The 25319-nt window shown below is 39.0% G+C and overlaps 2 protein-coding genes across 2 annotated transcripts in view; both read right to left on the bottom strand.

The window, feature by feature from the left end:
• CEP152 (centrosomal protein 152) overlaps nt 1-7448 on the bottom strand; it is a 97541-nt gene extending 90093 nt beyond the window's left edge. The window contains exons 1-2 of the mRNA XM_036737058.1: nt 7314-7448; nt 1033-1126 (exon numbers count right to left, since the gene is read on the bottom strand). Of these exons, the coding sequence (XP_036592953.1) occupies nt 1033-1119 (87 nt within the window). The 5' untranslated portion in view covers nt 1120-1126; nt 7314-7448. The remainder of the gene's footprint in view (nt 1-1032; nt 1127-7313) is intronic.
• Nucleotides 7449-18495: 11047 nt separating this feature from the next.
• SHC4 (SHC adaptor protein 4) overlaps nt 18496-25319 on the bottom strand; it is a 156082-nt gene continuing 149258 nt past the window's right edge. Inside the window, exons 11-12 of the mRNA XM_036735874.1 lie at nt 22806-23059; nt 18496-19052 (exon numbers count right to left, since the gene is read on the bottom strand). Coding sequence (XP_036591769.1) covers nt 18897-19052; nt 22806-23059 — 410 coding nt within the window. The 3' untranslated portion in view covers nt 18496-18896. The remainder of the gene's footprint in view (nt 19053-22805; nt 23060-25319) is intronic.

Raw genomic sequence — 25319 nt, 5'->3', positions numbered from 1 at the left:
CCATTATTTCTCTTATATCAGTAGTTTCTTACTTTACTATTTCATATTGTGAGTAGGAAGAAATAAAAAAAGAAAATTTACTAGTCCTGCATTTAAGGAAGGCCCCAAGTGGAGAGTTACAAAAATAATATTACTTGGGCCTTCAATGTTCAACATTATTAACTTAGAAAGAAGCATACATTTCAAATTCACAAACACCTCAAAACTAGAAGGGATAGTTAGCACGAATTAGTCTCTAAAACCAAATCTAATGAGATGAAATTTAATTGATAGATACATAGTCCTACTTGGGTTCAAAAGAAATCTAACATACAAGGGCTGCCAGCATAGGGAAGAAATGGCAATTACCATAAGAAAGACCTAAGATTTTTTTTAGTGAACTTTTATGAAGCTCACCGAAGTTAAGAAGATATAGCAGTCAAAAGAGCTCATTCAATCCTTAGGCTGTATCAATAGAAACATGGTATCCATAATAACTTTGACCTGGTCAGATGACACATCTGAAGAAATGAGTTGTTCTGAACCCCATATCTTCAGAAGAAACATTCAGGGTAACATGACCAAGATGGTGAGGTTGATTCAAAAACTGCAATGCAAGTTTGATAACGGGCAGCATACACAAAAGTTCAGACACAATTGCTATCTTCATGTGTCTCCCATAAGAGGGGGATTATAACAGTTTTACATGGTCCCTGAAGGTAGAATTATCTTTCTATAAAGCTGTAGAGGGACAGATTCCAGTTTATATAATTTAAGAAAAAAAGTTTGTAAAAAATACGGTTGTCCAAAAGTGGAATAGTGTGCTTGCCTCAGGATATGACTCCACACCACCGCCCCACCAACCGCCGCCCCTCTCCAGCCATGTTGGCTGATTAGGCATAAGGGGATCTATGAGACCTCTGGTTGCTTCCAACTCTGAGATTATATGTCTAGGAAGTTCTCTACAAAAATGTCACAGAATATGACTATCATCTGAAAATAAGAATAAAATAAATAATAGATTTAGGGGTCCTTTTTGAGTTGACTTGTTACCTCTTTTTCTCTGGCACAATCCTCTTGACCATATTCCTCCTGGTCATTTTCAGTCTGAAGAATCACACTGCCAAATTCTAGTGACATGGTCCTTCTGAAAAAGAAGGTTTTTCAACCCCAAATTCAACAAACATTTAGTAAGACAATCCCACTCTCATGGGCCATATAATCTAATAAAATATGGAATACAAATAATTGTAGTACAAAACAGTATCCAATAAGTGCACAAGAGAGATACAAGCAAAGTGCTTTGTGAAACATGATAGGAAAAAAGACCCTTAATAATTAAGTACATCAGAAGAGATTTCCTAGGCATGGTCACAGATTGAGGGATTGAGGACAGTTTTAAAGGATGAGTAAGGATTCAACACTGGCCAGGAAAGACCTTCCATGAAAAGGGAAGAGCTTGAGTAAAGGTATGGAGATGGGAACACATATAGGTCGTGGAGATAGGAGTAGCCCCCCACAGGTCTGGCCACAGAGAACACATAGGGGAGGTTGTAGTCAGTGTTAGACAGGGAAGAGTGAACATTATTAGAAGAGTAAAGGGGAATCATTAAAGGAGGAAAAGATTAAGACCAGGTGTTATTCATAAAGAAGCCCAGAGAATTAAAAGAAATGGAGGTGAGAAGAGCTGTTAGAAGGCTTCAGCAATAGTCTAAAAAGGTGGTAATGAAGACATCTACTAGTACAGGACAAGACAAATGAAAGAAATAAAGCAGAGGCAGGATCAGTAAAACCTAGCAATTTACTGGATGTGAGGGCCAAGAGAGGTAGAAGAATCCAAGATAAGACCAAAGTTTTGGATGTGGGAGAATAAGTGAATAGTAGGGCAACATACAGAAATGATGTTAAAAGGAAGAACAGGTTTTTGGAGAAGGATGATAACTATGATTTACTTTCAGCATGAGTATTTTATTTTAAAATCTCACTTATAACCTTAAAAAACCCTTACAAAAACAAAAAGTCAAAACCAAAAATTACTGGCAAGCACTGGGGCAAATATACAAAGTTTTTCAAAAATCAACCATCTAAATAAAAACCTATTATAAGGAACTTTTAAACATTTCATATTAAGATAAGCATTAAAAAAAAAGATAAGCATTATGATTATTACAATTTGATATTTTTTTAAATCAGCCCCAATGTTACATATAATATTGAAGTGATGGGTTATTTTTGTGGAACTGTTTTCCCCCATTTTTTGTTAATAAGGGATAGCTCCTTAGGAGGGGGAGGAGGAAAAGAGAAATAGTGGGAAATACAGATGATAGATTTTTTAAAAGCTATCAATAAAAATTAATTTTTAAAAAGCAATCCTAATTTGTATGTTAGTAGTTTCTACCATTCAAGTTCTGGCAATTTCCATATATCAGAGTCCTCTTGCAAGTAACAAATGTGCTGCTCCAAAATTTAATAAACTCAGGTTCTAGCACCCAAAGGAAACAAAACTGACCACTTAGAAGTTCTGGCAGCTATGGAGAGGTCAATTCCAAAAGTGACAATAACTCTTAAGATATTAAGAACTGTAACATAAGAAAAAAGACAAAGGATAGATTTTCAACTATAGTCACAAAGTTGCTAATGATTTGAATTATTACTAAAAGTATCCCAATTTTGCAAACTTCAAAGACTCGAAAGCCCTGAATAATCTTGACAAACAGCAAGGCGTGCTTGCTAGGCTTCCAGAAATTTTATTCTTCTTAATATTAACAAAATTTTTATCCTCTTCTGAGTTTCTAACTTATTCCTTTTACTACCATTTTGAAGCACAAGAAAAAAAAAACATAAAACCCAAAGGATATTGTACTGTAGTAAAGAACTTTATTTCTGGTAACTGTTGAAGACTGAATCCTCAGGTGGTACACCAAGTGTTCAAAATACTTCCCTCTTGCAAAATGGCTATAAATCATTTTTTTTTCCAACTTCCAGAGTCTTCCTGGAACTAGCTAGGAACAACCTGTGATGTTTGATTAACTGGTTTCTTGTTTGGTGGTATCAAATCATAAAAGACAACCACCTTGGTGGACTTCTCTATCATATAAATCAGTATCAATAAAATAATTAGACATCCCAACTCCAAATTATATAGTATTGAAACCTAAGGTGTGTGCAAAAGTCCTCATACAACCAACCCAGCAAATTTCCCCATTAATTAATTCCCTCATTAAGAACAGTTCCTTTAAAATCATGAACTTGAAAGAGACTTGCAAGCAGTTGTATGAAGTAGAAGAAAGACTGGATTGGGAATCAGAATTCTAAACTTATTTGTACAACCAAATAGCTGTATAATCTTGGGCAAAACTTAACTTCAATTCTCTGGGTCTGTTGTCATCTGTAAAATAAGAGAGTTGAACTTAATCTGTATGGTTCCTTTTAAGTTCTAAAATTCTTTGGATTCAATAACTTTAAAAGTGTATATTTTTAATTAGTCACTAAAATTAGCACATGCCATGAGACAAAATCAGGCCAAAAGCCTTAATAACAATATTTGCATAACACTTTATGGTTTACAAAGTGTTTTTATACACATATTTCATTTTATCCTCAAAACAACTCTGTAAGGTGGGTATGATGAGAAAACCTAGGCCAGAAAGGATTGAATGACTTATCTAAGGTCATATTGCTAATAAGTGGCAAGGTTCAAAATTGGGTGTCTCTCTAATTCTTTCCAATACACACCCAGCTGCCTCTAGACCAGGGGTTCTTAACTTTTTGTGTGTCAAGTACCCCTGTGGAAGTCTGGTAGAGTCCACCAGCCCCTTCTCAGGATAATATTTTTAAATACATAAAATAAAATACATAGGATTACAAAAGAAATTGATTATATTGAAATAGCTGTCAAAATATGTAAATAACAAGTTCACAGACACTAGGTTAAGAACCCTCACTCTATAAGGAAATTAAATAATCTCTGCTTCTCCCTTCCACTTAAGTTTTCAAGATTAGGTCTCAGTGTCCACAGTTTAGACAGGGATTGGTATTCTCTTAACCATATACCATTCTAGTGACAAGAGAAGCATCATGAAGGGACTAATCAAAGACTGAACAGACTGACAAGGACAGGTTGTATGTCAGTGAACATTTTTGCATGCACATAAGCTTTCTGAGTCAACCTTCAAGCCTTATTTATGAAACATACTGACAGAATTAACTGTAACTTAAACAGCAAAACAAGGAAGACAGAAGTCAAAGAAAATGACCAAAATATTTTTGGCCAAATGTAATGTCACGTATCACTTAGAAAGGAGTTAGGTTTTATCAGAGATGACCATGGTAGGAAGGATGAACAAATAAAATGGGAATCAGTGTAAATGACCAGTACAAACTTTCCTTAAGGGAAGCAATAATATTCTTTAAAGGCATTAGATAAATGAGTAACAAAGAAAGACTTGTAAATTCTACTTCAAAATATACTCCTATTTCAGGTGAAACAGTCTATGAGAAAGTTTGCAATGAGTCTAAAGGAAATTGCCTTAGAGACTGTCATACCCAATCCCTTTACTTTACAAAAGAAGAAAATGTGGCCCAAAATTTAAATGACTGTCTCAAAATCTAAAAAGTACAAAGCTGTTTCTGGATATAGATGTGAGCTACCATCTGTCATATGTATAAACAGTTCTGCTATATCACTAGCTACATGAAAGACATATGTCTGGTCCTAGCTAGTTGTATCATCTTGGTTAAGTCACAAGTTCTCTAATTTTATTTTCTGCATCTATAAAACAGGATGCTTTGCCTATTCAGTTGTTGTAGGGATCAAAAGAGAAAAATAAGAAAATGCTTTTGTTTTCTGCAACACTGTGCAAATGTAAGGTAGTACAGGAAAAAGACAAACATGAGTTGGGTTAAATACTGAGGGTGGGAGGCACTATAAAACTATGTATGTGTGATCCATCCTCAGTTCCTAGTCTTACTCTATCTGGCACTTTTTGCTTGGCCCCTACCATGGAGCTCCAAGTTCTGATCTCCACATCTCTTTGGTTCAATATTTGATACAACTCTATGCAGAGTACATTCAGAAAGGCCCACAGGCATATTATGTTAATTCCCTTCTCTACAAGTGCCAAGTGCAAGAACTACTATACATACCTAGCACCAAAAAAAGAAAAAAATAATAATTAAAAAGTAGACAAAGGGCTCACCTGTGGTTGTAATATGTCAAAAACTGCTAAGAAAGTGGGTAAAAACCTCTAAAATCCATTCACTCTTTTAGATGAAGACAAACTATTACAGCAAAAAGAATCAAACTACAGGGTGTTCCTAAAGTTTGGATACGTAGGCAAAAATGCATTATTTTCAAGAAATGAAATGACTGAAATTTTCAACAACATTTTATTTAATTGGACTATTAACAAATAACATTTTCAACTTCAAATGACATCATATGAATTCATATTCCAAGAGTGAATGTGCTAAAACTGATGGCAATGTGGAGTTATTGAGTTATCGCATGTGAATCCTGCAAAGCGCATCAACCTTTGCATCACAAATGATGGAAATCATATTGAAGATGTTATTTGTTAATATTCCAATTAAATAAAATGTTGTTGAAAATTTCAATCATTTCATTTTTTGAAAATATGCATTTTTTGCCTATGTGTCCAGACTTTAGGAACACCCTGTAGTTTTCCAATGGCAGCTATACGTAAGTTACAATAACTTAAGGTGAATGTGTAGTTGTTTATTACAATCATGGATGTGGAGCTGTAAGGAAGCAAAGAAGTCATGTAGTCTAGTCCCTGCATTTACTACTAATGAGAAAACTAAAGCTCAGAGAAGGAAAGTGACTCTTCCAAGGTCACATAGGTTAACAAGAGGATTAGAACTCAGTTCTTCTGACCCCAAATTCAATGGATTAACCAAGTACTTTTATCAGGTACAAGATAATGAATTTAGTTTTTAAAATATTCAAAAGCAAACAGCCTTTAAAATTGAAAAAAAACTGTCAAGAAATAATGCACAGAAAACAATTTTTAAGGCTTAAGAGATGTTCAAATAAGCAACTGAATGAAATCAAAACCTCGGCATTTGAAAAAGTGAAGTTAAATTGTCCACCAGAAAAAGTATTCAGGGCCTCCAAAGTTAACAAGCAAGTTAGAGCATTAGTATATATCTAAGATAAGAGCTTAAGCTGAGAAAAAGAGGCAGTAGACAGCTGCCAGGAGTCAGGAAGACCTGGGTTCAAATCCCACACCAGCTACTTACTAGTATGTGACCCTGGACGAGTCAATTGACCCTATTTGCCTCACTTTTCTCATCTGTAAAATGAGCTGGAGAAGGAAATGACAAACCACTGGAGTTTCTCTGCCAAGAAAACACGAAATGGGGTCAGGAAGAGTCAGACTCAGCTTAAATGATTCAACAACCACCACCGCCTGAAAAACAGGTCTTTTTCGCTCTATACAGTTCAAGAATAAGATGATTTCACTGATATTGGGAACTTCCTGGGAGGGAAATATGTTCCAACAATGCACGTTGAGCATTATTCACTCTTAAGAGAGTTAGTTGGGAATTTAATTAAGTGACTTGCTCAGGGTCACAATGCCAGGAGGGTTTAGAGATGGGATTTGAACTCAAGTCTCCCTTGAGTAGAGGCCAGGGAGAAGAGACTATATATGAGGGAGACAGACAGAGAGACAGAGACACACCGCTATCCCCGGGGCAGTCACTGTGGGTGCTAGGCTTGGACACTCTAGGTCCTCACGCGGTGGCTCTCCTCCAGAAGTGTCCCGAGGGCCAAGAAGGAGGAGCACTTCTAAATGTGGTCCCGCAGTGGACCAGCCAGAGGGGCAGGCTGGGGCACAGGGCCCAAGGGGTCAAGGACATGGCCGGGGAGGTCTTCACTCGGTGGACCTCCTTTAAAAGTGTCCCCCACCCCTCTAGCACCAAGAAGGGCGGGCATGTCTATGTTTGGTCCAAAGCCGACCAGCCAGGGAGGCGGACCAGGGTCAAGGGCAGGCCGGACAGGCGCACCCAACCCCGCGGCTGGGGCGTTGGCTTTGCCATCGGGCCGGGCCGCCAGAACCTGGGCCTTGACAATTCCAGAATCCAGGCACCCGGCGATGCCGAGCCCTGCGAGCGACGGACCAGGCCGCGGGCTCGGGCCGGACCCGGGCTGGGGAGAAGGGGCACCTGCCGGGTTTGGGCTGAAGAGACTGAAAGGAGGCTAGAGCTCAGTGGCCCGAGGGTCCCCCGGCGAGGAAGCCGCGCGGAGCGCGTCCCCACCCCCTTCCCCACCCGCTGCCGCCGCCCCAAGAAGCAAAAATCGAAGCTCTCACCGGGGCCCGTGGTCTCCGCCGCTGCCGTAGCTGCGGGGGTACTGGAACACTAGAGCAAGGGACCCCTTCCAGCCGTGCCCCTCCACACAACACAAACCTACGCCGCTGCTTCCTCGTTACAACCGAACTCGAAGTGAGGAAGTTTGAGGAGCGGTGGACTCCTGCAATCGACGAGCAGAAAGCCCGAAGGTAGGCGGGTCTAAGTTCTTTTGGGGGCGGGACTTGGAGGTCCAGCGTGCGACTTCTTCCAAGCTAGGTTGCAGAACCACTCGCGGTTGCGAATGTGGAGCTGTTTGAAAGCGGGCGCCAGAGCTGGCGGGAAATTCAGGTCGCTCGACCATTGGTGGAGGCGTAAGCCAATCGGAGCCTGCTCGCAGGAGGGGCGGGTTGATAGGTTACCTAGACACCCAAAGTCTAAGTGTAGTTTTTAAGTCCTATGGTTTCAACCTTTTCGCAAATGAGATTCAGAGAACTAAAGGGACTTACTTGTCCATGTGGTTTTCCAGGACAGAATGTAGACTCCTTGAGGGCAGCATTCCCAAAGCCCTGGAGTGTTGTGTGTGCTAATAAGTGCTTATTGATTAATCGATTTATTGATAACACAGCTAGACTGTATCAGATCCTCTTCTGACTGCTAATTTAGCGCTCTTTTCCTCACACTACGCTGCTTTTGTAAATGATTAGAGTCACTTTCTTGGAAGGAGATTAATTTTATCTTCATTCTTTAAGGGAAGGAAGGAATATTTAGATTCATATGGAAATTTGTTGTCGCTGCTCATAATGGGAATGAAGATTCATGGCCACCAGTATTTTGTGCAGTCCGGTTGTATCTCTAACTGAAGAACCAGACTTGAAAAATACAAAGGGTTTTCAGCCTCTTGGTCAGTCTTTTGCAAACCTATGTAGGTCCAAGGACAACTGCCAACAACAAACATCTTTATTGAGTACCTAACCTACCTCATACAAAGTAGTCACTGTGCTTAACCAAATACTTTGACAATTCTGAGATCTCATTGTTGTGGGTACACTTTCTTTAAAGATGCAGATCACAGCCTATTCATGTCTGACCAACCTATGTGTGTCTTGTCCAAGCCCCATAATTTTTTACACATACACACACTCCTGCATGTGCACGTGCATGCACGTTTACGTTAATTTTCCCTTACTTTTGCTGTGGGAGCAGGCCATCTTTTTTTCTTATTATACATCTCCCAATTGGCATGCTTTACACCAATTCTTTTTTGTCTTATAATGTACTGCAACCTGGTCATATCTGCCATACTCCTCTTTATTGCCCTTTGAGTCACCCTTAACTTTAATTCTTGGAGGTTAGCATTCCATGACTTTCAGGAACAATAAAGAATACTAATATTAATATTGTTTCAGGGGAGAAGTTTAGGGTCATTGACAGAACTTTGCAATTCTCCAAAGGTAATCTGGTATACTTTCCTCTTCTTCTTTCACCCTGGGCTTAGTTCATTGTGTATTTTTAGTATCTGTCCCAGATAGATATACAGATGGATTCATTCTTTGGATGGCCCACCAACTGCATTTCACAGTCTGGATGATAGATATTTTTCAACTTTTTTTTTTCTGTGAGGATAGCTAGGCTAAACTTTTTCTGAGTAATTATGGATCTCAGAAGACACTGCAGTATTCGAGGACTCAATGAAATTGGCTCAAAGTAATCCACCAATAGAAACATCCAGGAGACTTGACTAGTGGTAAAGTTTCTCTCTTTCCTTGGCCTGCACATAAGATCCTCCATAATGCTGATATCGCCTTTGCTGATCATGTGCAACTGTGCACTGATCTCTGGAAATAAAAAGTAGGAGGCACAGTTCTCAGTCTAAAGGCAAGAGGTAGATTCAATATACTGCCATTCATGCTATGAACCAAGCAAATGAATTGGACAACAAATACTTTTTTTAATAGTCATCTTCAGTCATACCCAACTTTTTGTGACCCCATTTGGGGTTTTCTTGGCAAATGTACTGGAATGGTTTGCCATTTCCTTCTTCAGCTCATTTTACAGATGAGAAAAGTGGGGCAAACAGAGTTAAGTGACTTGCCTGGGTCACACAGCTAGTAAATATTTGAGGCCAGATTTGAACTCTATTGTGCCACTTAACAGTCCCATAACAAACACTACAGTGTCTTAACATCTCAACGTACTGATCCAGCCTATCTTTCCATAATAATTTCACCTTACTCCCCCTCATTCATCCTGTGTTCCAGCCAAATTTGTCTATTTGCTATACCCCAAACTCACCATTCCTTTTCCTACTGATGAGGTCAGGGAATCACATGATTAGGTTAGGGGTGCTTGAGACCCCAAAATACTAACACACTGGGTCCTGCTGAATGAATTCAACCCAAGCCTTCTTACAGCCAGAAAAAAAACAGTTTATTAACGATTCGCTATATTGGGTAGAGTCTTAAGAAATTTCACCATGCTTGTTTTCACAAGCTGGCCAAATTCAATCTCCTCGCTAGATTGAATCTGAGCACCTTCATAGGGGCAAGACGGAGCTTATATACAGAAAGGCTGTGGGAGAGATCTAGGGGTGGTTCTGGGGTGATGGGAGGAGGGGTTTAGGAGGAGTCTAAGGAGGATCTAGATGGGACTGGGGTGACTAGAGGTCAGACTCCAGGAATGGGATTAAGGGTGGAAAATAACTGAAGGCTACCTGGAGATGACAGACAATGGAGGGCTAGGCTAGTTTAAGGGCAAGGGATTTGGTCCTAGATATTTTAATAGGATCAAGGGTGGGAAGTAGCTGGACAATGGAGGGCTAGGCTAGGTTAAGAGTAACCAGAGATTTGGGCCTAGCAATAATGAAAGGCTTATGGCCTCAGGCAAAAGCCTCATGAAGTGGGAAGATTCAAGGAGGGTTCAAGGGGGCTCCCAGAGACTGTACCCCATCACTGCCTTTGTGTCTTTCCAGTGCCTGGCACAGACACATGATAGGTGGGCACTGATGGGCAAGTATGGACACCCTGGAAATAGCAGTGCTCCCCAGGCCATCAGCTCTGCCTCTACTCTGACTCCACAGCAATGATCCAGGGGAGGAATTCCTGTAGGGGAGGCTCCCTATCATCCCTAATACCATCCATGCTACCATTACACCTACTGCCACCACTAGGGCTGGCAGCAAGGTGTCCTGAGGGAGAGATAAGAGGAGGGATGTGCTAGGTGGGTCAAACCATGCTACACTGCATCAACCACCACAACCACCCCTGTGATGAAGGCAGCCCACAACCCTGGGCTCAATGTCCCTGAGAGTAGCAAAGCTACTTGTTGCCAGCCAAACCCCTAAGTCAGCATTAAGGGGAGCAACTCATGTGGAGAGGGGGCCCATGCCCACCACTGCTTATATCAACTGTCACCATTGGGCCCCAATGCCCCAAGAACTGCAGAAGCAGAAATGATTTTATTAATGGAAATGATACAAAAGATAAATTACTGAGTGTCTTGCCACTGTACCCTAAGTAACTCTCTCCATCTGCCCCACTGCTAAAACCTCATATATGTGTTATCTCCTTCTATTATAATATGAAGTCTTTGAAAGCAAGAACTGTCTTAATATTCTATTTGTATTCTCAATATTATGCTTTATACACAGTAAGTGCTAAATAAATACTTTATCACTCACATAATATGTTTTGAATTGAATTATACACCAAATTGTATATACCTGGAATGCACTCCCTTCTCACTCTGTCTCTTAGAATTTTTAGCTTCCTTAAATTTTAGCTCATGTACCACCAACCAGAAGCCTTTCCTGGTACTCTTGGTTGTTAGTGTTCTCTATATTTAATATGAGAAATTATATATAAGAACATACTATAGATGATAATGTATAACATATAACATAATTTTATATGTTATAACCAAATAAGTATGTGTCATATATAATTAAATTATATTGTTTTAAATTATGTTATGTATAACATGCATAATATTAATATAATATGTTATATACTATAAGAAATCTAATACAAGAAAATCATATTTTGTTCTTCATGTAAAAATTGTATCCCTTGGTAGAATATAAGGGCAAAGACTTCTTTTTTTGCTTTGTTTTTGTACCCCCAAGTGCATATAGTAGGTGATTAATAAATGCTTGTTGAATTGAATTTACTGGAGGGCTCTTGTAGAAAACTATAGGATGTCTTAGTACAGTTTTAAGTCATTAAAGCTTAAAATTGCATTAAGACTTTTGAGACACCCTGTAGAAGAAGCTATAGTTTGAGAGCTAGGTTGCAGCCAGAATGTGGAGGACTCAAAAGCTGAAGAAATGAGAAGGGTTTCCTGTGGGTTTTGCCAATGACAAATACAAAGGCACAGAGATAGAAAATAAGCAAATAATACCCAAAGGAAGACAAGCAGTTAGCATATTAACTTGTTTAGAGTAGAGAGTCTTTTAGAGAAGTTGAGAGATTTAAATCTAAGGGGGAGAGAAGAAAACTGATGAAACATTATGGAACACAAGGCCAAAGAGATTAGCTTTGATTTTCTGTATAAAACTTGCTAAGATATACCAAACAGGATACTCCACTTACCTCCTATAACTGACTATCCACCTGTCCTGCCATCTGTTGACCCTCATTATCCTTTCACACACACATATTCACACACATACATATGTCCATGTATGCAGATATATGTTTATATAAACAGATTATATATGTGTGTGTATGCCATCCACACACACACATATATATCCCTACATACATACATTTCCATACACATATACAAATTCTTGTGCCTATGCATATTCTGGAGAAGAGGAAGGGTATCTTGCATACACTGGATGGACTATAAGCCAATATAACACAAAATTAAAATTTAACTAAAAAACAAAACTTAAAAACATTTCATGTACCCCATTTACATTTCAATGGAAATGTAATGCCAAACACTGAAAGAAAGTATTCCTGAGAAGTGCTAGACTAGTAGAATGTTAGACCTTAAAGGAACTTTCAATAACATTCTTGTCTAGCTCTCCTCAAACTAGACTTGGAACTGCAGCCTCAGGATGTGCCATGACTTGTCCAAGGTTCTGATCAGTTGCCAAACCTTCATTCTACTCTCATAACCTTTTGCATACTCTCAGATTGCCACTTAGTCTTAAACAGCTTCCTACCCATTCTCCCAGCTTTCAGTTCTCCCCTTCCCAATCATTCTTTCACACAATTGCCAAAATAATTTTCCTATAGCACAGATCTCACTGTAGCATGCCCCTGCCCAAGAACTTTCAGTAGCATCTTATTTCATCTAGTCTGATGAGGCCTAATAAATTTCAAATTTGGGAATTTTAACAGAAGTCAGAAAAAGATGACAGTTCCTCTATACTGTACCCCAATCAGACCACATCTGGAATATTGGGTTTGGTTTTAGTTACTATAATTTAAGAAAGATGTTGAAAAGCTGGAGATGTCCAGAGAAAAGCAACTGGGTTGTTGAAGGGCATGGAGTCCATGTCATAGAAGAATTTGTTGAAAAACTGGGGATGTTTAGCCTGGAGAAAAGAAGACCAGTAGGGAGAGGCATGATAGCTATGCTTTCAAGTATTTAAAAGTCTGTCAAGAGGATTAAACTTGTTCTCTTTGGCTCCTGAAGGATGAATCAGAAGTAATAAGAAGTTGTAAAGAGGAAAATTTAGATTTGATATCAGGAAAAAAAGTACTAACAATTAAAGCTTTCTAAAAGTGGAATGAGCTTCCCTGGGAAGGGGTAGGTACCTACTCATTGGAGTTATTCAAGCAAGGCTTTATGCCCATTTGTTAAGTCTGTTATAGTAAGGATTCTCAAGGGTACCTTCCAACTTAAAATAGCAAGATTCTGTAATTTAATCAGAGACCATTTAGAACTTTATATTTCACCTTCTTTAAATGATTAATAGCATGTCATATTCATCTACACCGAAATATAAAATATATACAGAATATATAAATATATGACATATGTCAGAATATATATAGAATATAGAAATAAATATATGATATATGTCAGAATATATAAATATAAAAATATATATGTTAGAATATAATATGTCAAAAATAATGTTAGAAACAAGTCACGAAATGTGGCAGACCTAAATGATGCTATGGTCAACATGGGAAATAGCAGTTTTACTGATTTCATGTTAATGAGGTCAGAAAAAGAGAAAAAGAAGGAGCAGAAAAAGAGATAAGACCATCTATAGATGGACAAACAGAGAACCAAAGAGCTTAAGCTACTCCTCCAAGGTCATACAGATAGTAATCATAAGAAATTTTGGATTTCTACATTTATAGTTTGTACTTCTTTGAAAACTGTTCATGTCCCCTGATCACTTGTCTAATGGGGGAATGGTTCTTGATATTAGATATTTTGGCACTCTGATAAATGTTTACCTGCACATCCCTGCCCACATCCCACAGAGAGCTAGTCAGGGTAAGTTGGGGGCCTCTAGTGCACCTCTACATTGCTCTGGCAAGTAACTATGGGAGACAGCTCATAGAGCTACTAGCATGGCTTCATTCTGACTTAGAATCTAAATACAGGACATCAAATTCATTAAACTTCATTCTTCTCTTCCCATCCCCACAATGTGTCAAGGTATAGATGACTCCTCCTCAACTGTCATTCCAACACTTCCTTCCCTTGTCTTGCCTCTGTCTTTGCTTACCCTCATTATGAGGTTACTAATATGCCTTCTTTCACCTCTGGGCAGAAGTTAGCTTCACAAAGGTATTCTTCCTCTAGGACCTAGGTTCTACTGCCTGCATTCGTCACTGATCTCCTCTTCCCAAAATCAGTTTAAGAGAGGTTTTCTTATTTATTGGTGGCCTTGGGGAGCACTCCTCAAAGCTATGCCCATTGTTAACTCTTTCCAATGGACTTGCCTGAGGTAGTTATTGGCAGAACATGTTTTCTAATTCTGAGACCAGGGTGCTGTCTCCTGTACTCCCTAGCCTATCAATAGTGGAAGCAGTAACAACAGGGCAATGGGATATTGCAGGGAGCCAAGAGTAGTTCCTAGGAGAACTATACAGGATCCTTAAATCTGAAAACACTGGAGAAATCTGGAAACTCTTCTTGGAACCCTTAAAATGCTGGTGGCTGCCACTGTGACCCTCAAGAAATAAATGGTAGAGGGAGATAGAAAATGAAGAGAGTGTGGAAGTGGCAGGCAGGATAGAATAGGAGGACGAATCCTAGATAGCAGGGTGAAGAGAAAGAGATATTGGCCTATAGGAGTGGAATGAGGAACATGGATTTGGAGGAGGGGTGAAAACAATGATACTTGGGTTGAAGAGGGAAAGGTCAGACAAACAACATTTATTCAGTGTGGAAGCTTCTACATTAAATTTTAAGGCCTAGGTGTGAGTTCAATGTGTGAGTAAGTCTGGGGAAACAGCAAATAATGATTCCTAAGAGATTTTAAACATATTTGAGGGAGAAATATGTGTGGAGGTAGAAATAGGGTGCCAGGCCTGGAGTCAGAAGACATCCTCCTGAGTTCAAATTTGGCCTTAGACACTTCCTAGCTATGTGAACAAGTCACTTAACCTTGTTTGCCTCAGTTTCTTCATCCGTAAAATGAGCTGGAGAAGAAAAGGGCAAACTACTCCTTCAACCATGTGTCAACTCATTGGTTGTTTGTTGTGCAGTCTGGGTATCGACAATTAAAATGACAGCAGGAAGTCTAAGAACCATGTCACCCTCTGTCTTACTCCCAACTCAATTTTTCCATCTCTTCCTCAGGAGCTAAACGGGACCCACAAAAAAGTAAGGGCCATTTGGAATTCCTGTACATTTGAAGGATCCCTTCAGCCACAAAAATTTCTTACCTGGTGAACAACTTTCTGGTGATGTCTCTTACCTATTTAGCTAGGATACTGTATTTTACCGCATAATTGTTGGGATTGTATAATCGTTGCCCCCTGGTTTTTTTTTCAGTCCAAAAATTGGTTTATAACCTTTCATTGCATAATTGTGGCATGGCATAATTCTGTTCCCCACCATTTTTTAAAGGTAAACAGAGCAGCAATGTATTCACCAGTGGCATATGGACACACGTTTATCTCTTGCACATCGTAAGCCACAAGCCTAGAATTCTCACCCATTGTCAGTATTCAACTTTAATGTATATTCACAAGTATTCCATGCATCCTAATCTTGCACCAAAAAGTTTAGTAATATACGATTTTTAAGTAATAATGGCACATTTTTTTAAGAAAAAGCTTCACATAAAGGTTGCACCCCACTTTTCTACAAAAAAAATTGTCATAAAATCTGCAACGATTATGCAGTGAAATACGGTAGACACTATCTGGTTTTCTGGGCCCTGTCACAGCTTGTACTCTGTTGCTAGAGCCTTCAACAATAGCTGACTTTTACAAAGCACTTACTGCGTTCCAGGCACTATGCTAAGTACGTTACAATTACTATCTCATTTGATCCTCAAGAATCCAGAATCACTTGCATGGCACAATAAGACATCGGAGGAGTAGAAGGACTTTTGTAGAAGTTGATGTCTCTAGAGCAGGAGTTCTTCACCTTTTTGTGTGTCATGAACTCAAAACTGAGAAGCTGGGTGAAGACTTTGAACCTCTTCTCAGAATAACGTTTTTTTTTTAATTCATAATTGAAGGAAATGCTCACATTAGAGGTTAGTGAAAAATAAAGATAATTTTTTTTCCTATTCAAATTCAGAGACATTGGGGCAGCTAGGTGGCACAGTGAGTAGAGCACCGGCCCTGGAGTCAGGAGGACCTGAGTTCAAATCCGGCCTCAGACACTTGATGCATGTACTAGCTGTGTGACCTTGGGCAAGTCACTTAACCCCAATTGCCCTGCCAAAAAACAAACAAACAAAAAAAAAATTCAGAGACACCCCTCCCTGAAATCCATCCACAGATCCATTGGTTAAAGTGTATCTCTGAGAACCTCAGATAAAGCACCCCTTCTCTAGCACCATATACAGTATCAATCTCTTGAAGCAAAAATGCCAGGTCTACAGTGTGTATTGTCACAAAGCAATACTAATATTTATTTGTTTCTTTTTTTAAAAAGTCATTTACATGTGTTCATAAGCCAATTCAAGGCAAAGAAGAGAGGAAGGAAATATAGATTAAAATGTATAGCATGCAACCAAATCTTTTCTAATGTGAATTTTTTTTCAAATGTGTTAGTTGTTCATTCAGCTAGTCTACCAGTTTGAGTCACATTACAGTCAACTACAGATTATCCACATCTCTTTGTATTGGGAGCTATTCTCTGCTGCCCAGCTACCAATGCCCCATTCCCCTTAACCAGGAAATCTGAGGCAGTCTTACTCAAAGTAGCTGGGTTATTCATGGTTTTCCATTATCCATACCCATGCTCCCCTTCATTGGCACAGATAATCAAGAATTGATCATATGCAAAATTGAGTTTAAAATATTATCTACTTGTAAAAAGAAAACAAGCATACCCAAAGATTCGTTGGCAGTTGTAGTAAAATTATATGTCGGACATAAAAAAATGAAGAAACTAACATGCTTCATCTCCGAATATTTCGATGCAAAAAAGAAATGATTCCTCATTTACTTTTTTAAATTAATCTTAGTATTTTGTTTAAACCTTAGTAAATAAATATTTCACAATTGCAAAGCTGCATCTACACAGCCCAAATGCAGTGAGGTTAAGGCAGCTATCCAAGTAACTCAAGGTAAAACAATTTGTTATGGAATTACAAACCTGAAAACTAGAACAGAAAACTGAGACAATCATCTGATAATTCAAAAAAGATAATCTGCTCTTGCCATGGTTATCTTCATTCTTCAGGCAAAAGTGGTTTTGGCTTAAATTATCTGAAAGATTGTCTCAATTCTGTCTTTCTCTGTATGGGGGCAAACACAGTGGATTAAAGAGGGGAACAAACTATTTATAGCCTGAATTATTCAGATCTGTTGTCAACTCTGATCCAGTTAACTTTTTTTTTTTTAAATGCTGTGCATAGAATCATAGACTTTTAGAGCTAGAAGGGATTTTGGAACTCCTCTAGTCCAATCCCCAGTTCCTCATTTTAAAAATTGGTTAACTAAGGTACAGAGAGGATCAGAGATTTGCCTACGTGCACAGTGTTATTCAGTGGAAGAGCTGGGGCTATGGTTCAGATTTCTTGCCTCTCAGGTCAGTGAGCTTTCTACTATAGCCTAAAGAAGGGTCGACCTTTTCCAAGTGTTTGGCTTTAAATACTTTTCACCTTCTCTGTTGTTTATCTATTCAGAACTGGAAAAGGTAGATAATGTGATTCACTGCAAAGAGTCAGTAGAGTATAGGGGATGGAGGGCCAACCTTTGACTGAGGAAGACCTTCGTTCCATCCCTACCCTGGCACATACTAGCTGTGTGACCATGAGCAAATCACTTAACTGCTCACTGTGCCAGACAACTCTCAAAAACTGTAAGAGACAGATGAGTTATTTGTCTGCGTTGGTTGAGGGAGTTTCCATATTAGGAGTTCCATATGCCAATAAAATAACAGGTCCAGACCAAAAAACCCCAACAATAACAATGCAAGACTCACTGACAGCCAATCACAGGGCTCCTCCCCACCCCATGCCCTGCCTTACACTTCAAATAAATGTCCTGAAACAAAGCTGGAAGCAAAAGTTTCCCCCAAAAGAGTAGAAACAGATGTTGAGATGCTGGCTTCCACATCCATTCAAATTGGTTTGTACTTTACAAAAAACATTTGTTTGCCATCTTGTAAACCCATGCTATAGGTATGAAGAGAGAGGCTACCTCCTCCCAAAAATATTCCCGATTTTGTAGAATTATCTAGGCAACATTTCAGGGAATCTGCTTAAATATGACAAGCTGGACAGATAAGGTCTGTCCAATTTCCCACCATTTGTTTCTACAATATGACCGCACAGCAAAGATCTGGAAATATTGGTTCTACAGAGCATAGTGTTGCCTTAACCAACAGCAAATGGGAAAGACTGACCCCTTCGCTCACTTTCATGGACATGACCTGTGTTAAGTATCTAATTAATTTTAAATGTTGCTTTTTAAAGTGCTGCTAAAAGCAAAAAAGAAATTAAAGTCAGTAACTATTAAGCAAATGGCATTCTTTTTTTTTTCTTAGCAAGACAAAATGTTTTGTTTTGGCAAATGGTTTTATGTGACTAGCATGCAAAAACACTTAAAACCTCTCCAGTGAAATAAAAATGTCCCAATTATCTCGAGTCAAAAGGCACATACAACTGTCTCAGCAGTTCATTCAAGTTATCTTTTGCATGTGGTGGTTTAACTGTGCTTTCAGCTTGTTATCCATGCAGTGTGACCTTAAAAGTGACATCTGTGCATGCTTTAATCTCCTTTCCCATATGGGCAAATTGTCTTCTCTCCTGATTTATTTTTTATTTTCTGAAGGTTAAGCTTTATTCTTCAAAGAAGGACACCTCTTCTGTACTGGCTTTTGGAAGGTGTGGTTGACAGGGCTCTCTTCTATTTAGAAACAAAGTTTGAGATTATTTAATCCATCCTCCTATCACAGGCTGGCATTCCTTTGCATTTCAGGGTCATGGAGTTCCAGTGCTGTCATTTGTAGGGCTGGAGGTGGCCTTTTTGATTTTCTTTTCTTACAGGCTGTCTAAGGCTTACTTCACTTCCAGAAGAGATGATCGGCAAACTATTCTCCATGTGGTAGCGAATGAGGTGACCCACATTATCAAATACATGATCTTTGGTCCTCACCTTGTAAAGAAAGTACAAAGGGTCTTAGGTTAGTTTGTAATAGCTCTCTTGAAAGGAAAAAAAAAGTAATAGACAAACAGACTAACTATACCAATATGAATAATTAAAACACTTCCCTAAAATACATGTTTTGTTGCCCTGAGAGACAAAATCAGACATTTACAAACTTCATGTTGGGGGCTGGTCAAGAGAGTTCCTTGATCTAACCTGATGAGCTTATGTATGGGTAGGTGAGCCTTTGCTGGGACTTGGATTTTATTTCATCAGCTATGAAGTAATTGAGTGGTACCAAGTGCAACTGCTATCTTTTGTGCTATGACTTTAAAAGGGTGCCTTCAAAGCAGAGCTCTTAAGTCTGCTCTTTGCGTTTCTGGTCTCCAACTCATGCTCATTTGTTTCTTTATCTCTTCAGAATGAGAAACTGGTCTTCACCTATTAACTGATTCATGGTACATAATCTTTATTGCTACTCAGTAGTCCTTCAACTTTGCCCTTATGAACTCTATGTCTCATTCCCCAATAGGGACTGTTCTAAATCCCTCTTCTCCTCTTAACCTCAACTGTACCTCCTTCCCCCACACTTAGATTCCCCAGAGGTCATCTGACATGAAACTCCCTCAGCTTCTCTCCACCATTCCTCATAACTTCTCAGCATCATCACCCCATTGCTCACTAATTCCTTCCTCTGTACCCTTGATTCTCTTCCCTGCCTCCTCTTTTAAGACTTTGCTCCAGATATCATCTCTTCTCTCAAGCATCTTCAATTTCTCCTTCTCCACTGGATCTCTCCCATCTACCACAAATAACACTCATGTTTCCCCAGTCTTTAAAAAAAGTTTCATTGACCTGTATATGCCATTCAGCCGTCATCCCATCTCTCTCTTCTCTTTTATTGCTAAACATTGTGTAAAAGCTATCTATATCTGATGCCACCAATTTCCCCACTCCCCACTCTCTCTTTGTTGTCTTATGATCAAGTTTCTCAAAAGGGACCAATGAATTCCTAATCACTAAATTCCATGGCCTTTTCCCAGTCCTCATCCCCCTAGATCTCTCTGCACTTCAAACCCTGTTGGGGAGGAGGTAGAGTGTAGAAGGCACACTGGCTCAGCAGTCAGAGGACCTGGTCTGAAATCCTGTGATGGTAACTTCTTGTATGACTTCAGGCAAGTCACTTGACCTCCTTGAGTCTCAGTTTCCAAGTCTTTAAAATGGGGTAGAAGATTAGACTAGATGGCCTTTGGGGTCCCTTCTAGCTCTAAATAGATGATCCTTTATATCCTGTCTTTATAACAACAGCTAATATTAATAGAGCAATTTAAGGTTGACAAAGCACTTTATGTTTTTCAGTTTTCAGGGTTTTCTTGGCAGAGATAGTGGAGTGTCTTGCCATTTTCTTCTCCAGATCATTCTTAAAGATGAGGAAACTGGGGCAAACAGGATTAAGTGACTTGTCCAGGGTCAGATAGCTAGTAAGAGTCTGAGGCCGGAGTTGAATTCAGGAAGATTCATCTTCCTGACTCCAGACCTGGTACTCGACTGTGCCACCTCGCTGCCCCATAAAGCACTTTATATAAAATATCTCTTTAGATCCTCACATCTATCCTATAGTTAGTCACTAAAGATAATATCCTGGTTTGGCAGAGAAAGCTGAAAGTGAGGGAGATTAAGTGACTTATCCATGATCCCATGATACTATGGATGAGATCTGAATCCAGGTTTCTTCTAAGTATAAGTTCTGCCCTCTTTCTACTACTACTTCCTACTGATGCTTTCTTTGTTACCTTGGTCCCAGAAACACACTTTCCTGGTTCTCCTTCTACTTCTTTAATCATTCTTTCTCTCACTTACTTTTCATCATCTTCCTAAGCACTTATCATGGGTGTTCAAGGATCCATCATTGTCTCTCTTCTCTCTTGTCCTCTCCTCTTTCCTCCCTTCCATTTTCCTCTCTCTCATCCTCTCCTTTACCCTCCCCTCTATCTTATCTTCTTTTCTCCCTTCCTCTCCCCTTTCTTCTCCTTTATTCTCTTTTCTCCCCTTCTCCCCTCCCCTCTTCTCCTTTCCTTTCTTCTCCTCTCATCTTGTCTTCCTTCTTCTTCCCTCTCCTCTCTCCATCCTCAACCCTCCACACCTCATTCTCCTCTTCTCTCTTATCCTCTCTTCTTCCTTCTCCTCTGTCTTCTCCTCTCTTCCCTTCCCTTCCCCTCCCCACTCTCTTCTCTCTTATCCTCTTCTCTCCCCTCCCATACTTCTTCCCTCCCCTCCTCTTCTCTTCTCTTCTCAACTCTACTCTCTACTTCTTTTCTCTATATAAACTTGCTCCCTTAGTGATCTCGTTCATTCCAAGGGCTTCAATCACCCTACTTTATGCACACAATGACCAGATCTAGATTTCTTCTCTTTGACCATTCTTCTGAGTGAAAGATCGGCAGCTCTAATTACTCATAAATACATTTACCAGGATTCCAATCAGTTCAACATAGCCAAAACTGAATCCATCACCTTTTCCTATAAACTGCTCTTCTTTCTGACTTTGCTATTTTTGTCTATAGCACCACACCATTCACCCAGTCTGATATGTTCATAACTTTGGAATTATCTTGGTCTCTTCCCTTTTCCTCACCTCTCATATCCAATCAGGTACCAAGGAACCTACCTCTGCAATTTCTTACACGTACACTGCCTCCTCTCTATTCCCACAACCAGCGCTCTAGTACAGGCCATGATTACCACTCACCTGAACTACTGCAATACCTTTCTTATAAGTATTCCCTTCTATGCTATCTAGCCCTTCTAATCTACCCTTCATATCACTACCAGAATGGTCTTTTTTTTTTAAACACATAGTTATGATCGTGTTTTTCCTTTGTTCAAAAATCTTCAGTGAGTCCTATGGTCCATCGAGTAAAATTAAACTCATGTGCTGGGCATTAAAGACCATAGTCTGACACCACCCTACCTTTCTAGCATTGTTTTATATTACTCTCCTGAGTGAACTCTATGCTCCAGACGAATATGACTATGCTTTGTCCCTCAAACACACACTGCTTTCTCATCTCATACGTCTAAGACTTCGCTTAAGTTATGCTGGAAATGTTCTCCCTCCCTACCTTCTCTGGTTGAATTCTTCTCCATCCTCTAAAACCAAAGTAAATGCCACCTTTTCCATGAGACTTCCTTCGATCCCTCTTGTTGTTAATGAATCCTCAGACCTCACATAGCACTTTTTTTTGGAGGAGGATGAGTTTGGGGAGAGGCAGAGTAAAGATAACTTTTCCATATCTATCTATCTATCTATCTATCTATCTACATATATATGTATGCATGTGTGTGTGTATATATATATACATATATATATATGTATATAATCTTGTATAATATAGCTATGTGGGTTTTTTTTAACTTTCCTACTAAATTGTAAGATTTTTGAGGGCAGATCCTATGTCTTGTCTACTTTATATATAGTAAGCTCTTTATAAACACTTATGGTTGGATATTTGTTTCTCTTGCTAAGAATAGGACTATAACAGGCAGCCAGAGAGAAGAAAGTTTACCTCCCCATCACAATTCAGGGGAATGAATTGTTTCACTTCTCATCCCAAGTCCTAAGAATTGAAAGACCTATTGAACTTTTTCAAAAACTGAACAAAAATGAACATGCATTCTGAAACCTCCTTAATTCTGAACCTTCAGACCATCTTTAATAGTACCATTTTGAGGGTGATGTCTGTAAAGAAAGACTGGTTATACCTTGCCTTCTGGGTCCACCAGTAGAAGGTGTTTTGCCTGACCTCCTTGTAAGCCACTCAACACATATTGACCAGGTGATGTTGCACTTTCTCGAACCAAAAAATCCCCATCCTTAATTAAGAGGCTTTCTGCTGCTTTCCGGCTTAGTTTTCCATGGTAGCAGTCCTCATTCTTCAGTTGTCGTTTGATTTGGGGCAGAGCATACAGACCAGCTGTCCTGCTTGTGGCACTTGGTTGAACCGTTTCTGGTACTTCTGAAAATGAAAATAAAAAACAAGGACAAAACATCCATGCTATTCCCCACCGGTCCAATCCCCCCATCCAACAAGTGTTTAGTTAGTGCTTGCTATTTACAAGTTTAGAGGCAGTGTGGAGAGAGAGCCAGGAAAGACAGGGGCCAAAGTCCTGCCTCTGACATATACTGACTATGTGATCGTGGGCAAAGTCCTAACCTCTCAGTGTTCAAGGCCAAGGGTGTCAAACTGAAACAGAAATGGACTACTAAATGGCACAGGAGGATCCCTGGTGGCTGTATATTGACTTAGAAAAATGCATATTAATATTATCTCTGTTTTATTGTATTTTTATTTATTTATGCTTTTATTAATTTATTTTCTATTTATTAATTTTTTTCTCAAATACATTTTAATCTGATTTGGAAGACCCATCATGGTGGTGTGATTGCCATCTCTGCTCTAGGCAGCTCTCTCTAAGTTACTGATGTGCCCTGGTATTAGGAATTTCCTTACCAGGAAGACTCCCTATTCCAATGAAATCACAGATCCAGTCAAGGCAGAAACTGGAGACACAAACACAAAAACAGAACAATTTTGGCCTTCAAGGAGCTCACATTTTGCTAAAGGATATAGCATTTTCATAGAAAAGTAAATGAAAGATAGCAATTTTTTCTTTTTAAAAGTTTTGACTTAATTTTTTTTCTTTTTTATTGTTAATGAATGCAAACATCTCATTATACAAAAGAGAGCAAGAGGCCCACATGTTCAATCTGGTTGTTGTTTTTTTTTTTAAATAAAGCATTTACAACTGTGGAGGGGGGAGGGCAGGAAAAAAGGAAAAAATGAAATTTACATGGTAACTTTGTTATATATTCAAAAGGAATAGCAAGTTGTTCATAATAGATTTGCAGTTTCATGTGCAATCATATATTTTATTATACAGTTATAGAAAAATACTTGTTTTATTCCATAAATTGAAAATAAAATTTAAAAAAGAACTACATGTATGTGTGTGTATATATATAAAATTTAACAAGGTAGTAACAAAAATGTTCTGTTTGCAACACCTGTACTTTTTTAAAAATTATACTCATATGTTTTTTTTTAATAAAATATTTTAAGGACCAAATGAAATTGTTTGAGCAGAAGCTCCTAAAAATTCCACAGTCTCTGAAGCATGTCTGTGGAATGGGAAGAACACTGGAATTAGAATCAGAGGATCTGGATTTAGATACTGGTTCTGCCATTTACTCCCTTGGGCCTCAGTTTTCTCATGCATAAAATGAGGGAGTTGGTCTAGATTAGAGGTGTCAAACTCGCTGGCCAAATGGGACTGCAGCCCAAGTCATGTTAAAAGGTGATTGGAAAATGTTCAACAAAATAAATTATAATACTATACAACATCAATAATATTAATTTGTGGGTTTCTAAGTTAACATGCCTCCAGTGGGGATCCTCTTTTATTTAAGTCTGATAATCCTGGCCTAGAGGTTCTCTAAGGTCTCTTCCAGTTTTTGATCCCATGAGCCTACGAATATCACCATACTACACCATCTTTGGCTTCTGTTATTGGAAAAGTCTCACTCGGATGCATGAGTGGTCCCTTCCAAAAGGAAAGGGGAGAAAGGCCAGATCCACAAGAACTGCCTATGTGACCAGAGAGGGAGGAGCTTTCATGTCTGTTTCAATGCCCTGCTGGAATATATTTTTTTTAATACCTGAAAGTTCTCATGCCCTTTCCCATATGTTTCAACACTTCAAATCTTTGATTGAGTCAATATACTACTTCTACAGAAACTTTCAACCCACTATCAATCATCAATGGAGCTTTTCTTATGTTCAAGGCACCATGCTGGGGTGGGGTGAGGTTGGGGTGGATAAAAAAAAGACAAAACAAAAATTAGTCTCTGCTCTCAAGTTGCTTATATTTTACAAGGGAAGCAGGGGTAGGGTGAGGAGATAACATGGAATTTGGTATATATCTCTATCTATTTATGTCTCTATCGAATACATATATATATGTATGTATGTGTGTATATATAAATATATATACACACATACATACAAATGCACACACACATATATATGACGATTTGAGTAAGGCAAGGGCACAGAGAATTGGGAGAAAAAGCGTTTCTTGAAGGAAGTAGTAGCTCAGCTGACTTTTGATGAAGGCAGGAATTCTGAGAGGCAGATATGATGAGGGAGTGCATTTAGACTTGGAGGCACCTAGCAAAAGCACAGAAGAAAGAGGCGGAATAGTAAGTTCAGGGAATTG

The sequence above is a fragment of the Trichosurus vulpecula genome, chromosome 8 (genome assembly GCF_011100635.1).
Source record: "Trichosurus vulpecula isolate mTriVul1 chromosome 8, mTriVul1.pri, whole genome shotgun sequence".
NCBI lineage: Eukaryota > Metazoa > Chordata > Mammalia > Diprotodontia > Phalangeridae > Trichosurus > Trichosurus vulpecula.
The sequence above is the reverse complement of the archived record's forward strand: the minus strand, read 5'-3'. Positions and strand labels throughout refer to the sequence as shown.